The sequence below is a fragment of the Manis pentadactyla genome, chromosome 15 (genome assembly GCF_030020395.1).
Source record: "Manis pentadactyla isolate mManPen7 chromosome 15, mManPen7.hap1, whole genome shotgun sequence".
Taxonomy (NCBI): Eukaryota; Metazoa; Chordata; class Mammalia; order Pholidota; family Manidae; genus Manis; species Manis pentadactyla.
The window spans coordinates 43,501,746-43,507,745 of NC_080033.1; the positions used below are offsets into that span (position 1 = coordinate 43,501,746).

A 6,000-nucleotide genomic window follows, 5' to 3' on the forward strand; every position below is an offset into this window, starting at 1 on the left:
TTAATACAGACACTCAGTGTTATGACTGATGGGAGAGAGTGGGGAGAGATATTAGGGAGTTTGAGGGGTGGGGTCTGAGACTCTGGAATGTAATTATAAGACTAGCCTGTTTATCCCCACCTTCCTCATACCAGGCACTGGACATGTGCTGTCTCTCATCCTCACAATAGCCCTGCCAGACAGGAGTCATTCCCATGTTATGGGTGAGGAATGAGAGCACAGAGAAGTTATTCTCTGCCCAGGGTTTCACAGGACAGAGACAGGGAACTAAGTCAGTACTGTGCAGCTTGTGAGGCTGGGCCCTACACAGCGCCTCTAGCTGAGAGGCTCTCAGGGGTGGTGTTTATGGCAAGATAAGCATGCTAACCAGAGGCCTCTGCCCGAGTCCTGAGGCCCTGGTCCCTGAGGTTCAAGGCCCAAACAGTCCAAGCCAGCTCCACGTTGGGGGGCGCTGCGCCCAGGGCCGGAGCTGAACCAGTCTGTGCCGGTGACCTGGGAAGGAGCCCCAAGCCCATAAATGCCATTAACAGTGGGGAGAGGACGGAGCTGCTGAGAAGGCTCCGACCTCTGGGGAAAGGGTCGTGCTCCGGAATGGCTTTGCCCCGTGTCCTCCTGATTCACCAGCTCTCTCCCTCAAGCCCTTCTGCTTCCTCGCGCCTGGGGGTCGCCACACCCCGACTGCCCCAGCCTCGGTGGGATCCCCAGGGGCGCGGTGTTGCCAGTTGTGCCAGCACGCACCAGTCCCTGTTGGACTCCCCATCTCCCGAAGGTGTTCGAAAAGACGCGGTGCCTTTTGCGTGGCTTCGGGTGTGTAAGCTCTTCCTAAAGCTCCCCAGGGACCCGCAAGGTCATCACACACCCCATTACGCGGGACAAACACCGGCATCTGGCTGCCCTATAAAATCACCAAACGTGGCGAGGAAGATAGATACAGAAAGTACTCCCCACTTGGTACCCCAAGGCGTGACTCTCCCAGCACTCCCTACAACTCCTTCAAGTCAAAGTCGGGCAAGGCTGACGGAGTTACAGAGCAAAAAGAGGGCGCGAAAGGGGCACGGCGCGGCTGGGCTGGAGGCGGGCGCCGAGCGGCCCCTTTGTCCTGTAGAGGGAGCTCCAGCCCCAAATTTCCCGGCTCCCTCCTCGGGCCCGCCTACCCCCATCCGGCCTGGAGCTGGAAGCCCAGCTAGATCTGTGCAAGTGGCCGAACCTGCCGCGCTGGGACATCAGAAAGCTGCCCTTCCAGGTCACTTGGGGAAAACCCACTGGCGAGAGAAGACACATAGATGCCCCCAGCTCTCGATTCAGCCTGGGCATGGTCACCAAGAGGAAAGGAGGTGCACCGCCGTCCTCCATACCCCACCCCACCCCCACACCTTTGCATCCGGAAGGTGGAGTATGGGGGTGCAATGTGGTTGAAAAGGGTTTTGAAGCTGAGCTTGCACAGCCCCTTATGTTAAAGACTGAGGAAACCTCCATTGCGCCAAACTAGGAATGCGGGTGCAGGAATGATAACGTCCAAACATAATCCTCTACTTCCAGACCCTTCTCTAAGTCTTTCTATGTCACTAGAGAAGGCCCCCAGACCCCGCGGTTGCTCCAGTGGGCTGGGCCCAGTTTCCCACCTCTCTTCCCTTTCTCTTGGGCGCCCCTGGTACTTCTCCAACCGCCTCTTCTCCAGCCGCGCACCCAGCCCTGCTGCGTCTGCGTTTCCTCCGCCTCTGCTCTCCCAGGACTACTGGATCCTGACTTCTCTCTCGTTCCTTTCCGCTGATTCCGGCGACTCTTCAAACACGGGGCGGGGGGATAAAACAAAACAAAACCCACCAAACATGTCCGTCCGGGGGTGGGGGTGGGGGGCAGACAGGTGGGTTATAGTCAAAGTGGCAACAGCTCATTTATTTAGCCAAAAATAGATACTTTCTTGTACAATTTGGTTCACACATATGTACATTTCTCTGTATATACAAAAAAGTCAGACGCGCTTATTCTCATTGAAAACTCCACCCCCGAAATCAACCAAACCTCACAAACTCAGCTAATGTGGGGGTATAGAAGCCACTTGGGGAGAACTGAGGGGGACTTGTTTTATTTCTTTTTTTTGTTCAGGTTTCTTTTTTCGGTATTCATACACGGACATGCTTACAACTATACAGAGCGATATGTTTGTTTTTACAATTATTACAACGATTTAAAAATTTCTTTCAAAAACAACTAGGATGAGGAGAGCGCGGATAAGACCAGGGCGGCGTCCAGGTGGTTCTGGGGCCTGGAAGAGAGAGGCAGTGGTAGGAAAGGAAGTGAGAGGCAGAGGCACTGGCGTTGCTGGGACTGGGAGACCCAAACTCGGACTGAGGCCGGGGGCAGGGAGGTGTCCCAAGGTAAAAGGATGCCCAGCTGTACGGGTTGGTCTTCCGGTTTAACTCTAAGATGGGCGGGAGGCGTCGGGACCCGGAGAGGCAGGCTTCACAGAGCCCCTCCAGGCTCGGGGTCTCACACCGCGGTACTCTGGGCCACGCCCGGGTGCCTGGACCGGGACTGTCGTGCTGTCTCTGGGCCCTCGGGGACGACAGAATGGGTCTGTCCCCTTTTAAAAGCGTGTCCCAGCCGCGGTCCCCCAAGGGCAAAAGCCCGCGTTCTTTCCTTTCCCCGCTTGCCCGCTCTCCCTGTCCCCCCACCTCGGGGTCTCTTACCGCCTGGGCACGGGCTGGAAAGCTGTCTTGAGTAACTTTTTCTCTACTTCCAAGGCACTACAGCGATCTAAAGGAAGCGGGGAAGAAAAAGGAGGGCCCTTAGAGAGCTCCAATCGGGCACTCAGGGCCGCGGGGGGCAGGCGCGGGGTGGGAAGTGCCCCGCGCCGCAGGGGTCCTGCCCATCTCCGTCCGCTCCGGCGAGAACCCCAGAGCCCGCCCCCACCTCCGCATCCTGCGTTCGCCAGTCACCTGTTCCGCCCTCCGGCTCCGCCGGTCGAGCGAAGGCGGCCGCTGCTCCGGGAAGTCCCAGCAGGTGTGGAGGGGCCGAGCCGAGCAGAGAGAGCGGGTGCGGACGTGGGCCTGGCGGCGGGCCTGGGAACGGCCGGTTGCTCCAGGCGGGGAACTTGCTCAACGGCGAAGAGACGAGTCTGTGAGCCGCAGCGGCAGCCGGGGAGAGCTGCAGCGCTGGGGGCGCGACGGCTGCCCCGGGGGGAGAACCCCCAGCGCCCGGAGGCGAGCGGCGCGGGTTGTCGGGGCTTGTGGCCGTCTCGGCCAGCGACCAGATCTTGGGCTTCTGCAGGGCGGAGGCAGGAGCTGGTGCGGGAGCACAGGGATCCAGGCCCGCGGGGGGTGAGGGCGGAGATGGCGGAGCCAAGGCCACCGGCGGTGGCGCCGGGGCCAGACTCAGGACTCGCAGTGGACGCTCCTCCAAGCCTTCGGAACTGTCGTCCGAGTCGCTGTTTTTGGAGTCCGAAATGGGTCCCAGGCCGAGGTCACTGTCCCTGTGTGCCGCGCCAGCCAGGGTCAACTCAGGCCCCGCGGTCGCGCCGTCTAAGTTCTCCAAATCGATCTCCTCGTCCTCGTCCTCGTCCTCGTCCGCTAGGCCCTCGCCCCCCGTCTCTTCCTCCTCCCCCCCGAGCTCCTCCTCCTCCAGCTCCAGTTCGCGTTTGCTGTCTTCGTCCTCCTCCTCGTCCTCCTCCTCCCGCTCACTCCCGTAAGCGTTGCCTTCCTCATCCGTGCGGCTGCGGGGCGCCCACGTCATCTTGTTCTCCTTCTTGAGGCGCCGGCGCGCGTTGGCGAACCAGGTGGACACCTGGGTGAGGGTCATCTTGGTGATGATGGCCAGCATGATCTTCTCGCCCTTGGTGGGGTAGGGGTTCTTGCGGTGCTCGTTGAGCCAGGCCTTGAGCGTGCTAGTGCTCTCCCGGGTGGCGTTCTTGGGACGGGACGGGTCCCCGAACTGGTACTGGCCATAAGGGTAGAAGGCGGGATGCGGGTGCGGAAACGCGGCGGCCGCGGCCGGATGCTGCACCCCGGGGCTGTCCTTCAGCTCATATTGCGCGCCCTGTACGCACATGGAGAAGGAAGGGACACGCGCGGAGGGAGCGTGGATGAGCCCTAGCCGTCGCTGCCTCCACGCTCCCCGCCAGGACCCGGCTAGTCCACTTCCGCGCGCTCACCCCATCTCCAACCCCCCCCCATACCGAGCTCCCCGGGCGCTTACCAGCTGCGGGAAGATGGGCAGCTCCGCGGCGTAAGGAAGGAAAGCGCCGTAGCCTTGTGCGGCGGCCGCGGCTGCTGCCGCCGCGGCGTAGGGCGCCCCGTATACCGACGAGAGCACGTTAGACAGGGACCCCGAGGCGGCCAGCTCCGAGGCTCCGGCTCCCGGGCCGCCCCGGGCCCCAGCGCTGCCGCCGCCGCCTCCGGCAGTTCCCGGGCGATCGGGTGGGTAGAGCGGGCGGATGTACTGGTATCCGAGCTGCGGGAAGGACATGGTGGCCCGCGGGGCTAGGACGGAGAGGGGGCCCGGCCCCCAGGGCCGCCCTGCTCAGCGCCGCCCGCGGGCTCCGGCGCGCATCGGGGGCTGGGCCGGGCTAGGGCCGCGCTGCCTCCCGCGCTGCGCTGCGCTCCGCTTTCGCCTATTGATCTGCTCCGCGGCGGCGGCGGCGGCGGCGGCGGCGGCGAGGAGCCAGGTCAGGTCCGAACAGATTGGCGGAGATTCCCGGTGCTCCGGGCTCTGATTGACATTGCTACGGGCCCGCAAGCCCCTCCTCTCTGCGCCGCGCTCCCTCCTCTTCGCAGCCGGAGCAGCTTCTGCCCGCACCTCCTTCCTCTCTGCCCTCCTCTCCCCGAGCAGTGTCGCGCCTCGCTTCCTTCGTCCTCCTCTAGTTTTCACTCCCCCTCCTCGCCCTTCCTCTCCCCTCCCCCTCTGAGCTCCTCTTCCCCCCTGGATCGCTTCCGCTCTTTCGGGCTCTTTCACTCTCTCGGACACTAGGGAACTCTTCTCTCGCCTTCTCTTTCCCTTTCTCACTATTCCTTTTCCTCCCCTTTTTGTTGCCTTCACTCTTTCTTCTCTCCGTTTTTACGTCTTTCTCACTTAACACAACTCTCCCCTCACCCCAGCCTCGGCGCTCAGGGCTAAGGCGGCCTAAACTTGTGCACACTTAGGGTGCTGTGCGGGGGGCGTGCGTCCGTAACTGTGTCTGTGCGTCCGTCCCGCCCTCACCCATTCCCTCGCCCTTCCCCAAATCTCGGGTCTGACGTTGCGCCCTCTTATTCGACTTTTCCTTGCGTGTCCTCCCTGAGTCTCCAATCGCCGGGGCGCCTTACAGGCGAGGCCGTCCACCCCCGAGGATACTGCGCGCCGGGCGGGGGCGGGAGGCCGGGCTCTCTGAGTCCCTTCCCGCCCCCTCCGGCCTGCGCCGGGAGGGGGAGCGAGAGGCGCGGGGATAGGGGTTAGTACTGGGTCAGCTCGCCCCTCCTCCCCTCCCCCGCCCCGGCGCGGGGCCTGGGTCGGGACCAGACCTTGGTCCAGGACAGGCGTTGAGGCTTCCCTCCGCCCGAGCCCCCTTTTAAGTCGCACCTCTTGACTCCGGGCCACTCTCAGCGGCGTGGGGAGGGAGCTAGGAGGGTGCGCAGGGGATGAGCGAGGGTGCGTTCTAGTCGAGTCTTCGAAGTCTATCTCATTGCGCGGGGACTCGAAGCAGCCCCTCACCCAAGAGTTGCAAACCCTGAAATTAGCCGCAATAACGCTGCCTCAGGGTCCGAGTGCGAATCCCTAAATAGAAATGGCGGGCTCGGCGGGAGGCCGAAGGGTGGACGCCTCGGTGTGGTGGTGGTGGTGGGGCTCCTGGGGAGGGGCAACATGAAAGTGGAGCCCGCTGGCGCCCCAAACTGGCGTGCGAGGGGGGAGAAGCAGGGACCCGGGTGGCGGAGGTTCCGGGAATTTGCGGAGAGCGCTTGGAGAAGTTTGCATATTGGAGTTTTCGGTCTATAGAGGCTCTTCGTTTCGCTACCCCTTCCTCTGCTC

At 62.6% G+C, this 6,000-nt stretch overlaps 1 protein-coding gene across 1 annotated transcript; it reads right to left on the reverse strand.

The window, feature by feature from the left end:
* Positions 1 to 1,875: 1,875 nt before the first annotated feature.
* Positions 1,876 to 5,186, reverse strand: IRX3 (iroquois homeobox 3). Its single transcript, XM_036881033.2, has 4 exons — positions 4,195 to 5,186; positions 2,940 to 4,035; positions 2,691 to 2,757; positions 1,876 to 2,266 (listed from the first exon to the last, which is right to left on the reverse strand). Exons 1-4 carry the CDS (start codon positions 4,462 to 4,464, stop codon positions 2,212 to 2,214), a joined length of 1,488 nt encoding a protein of 495 aa, XP_036736928.2. The 5' UTR covers positions 4,465 to 5,186; the 3' UTR covers positions 1,876 to 2,211.
* Between the last annotated feature and the right edge of the window lie 814 nt (positions 5,187 to 6,000).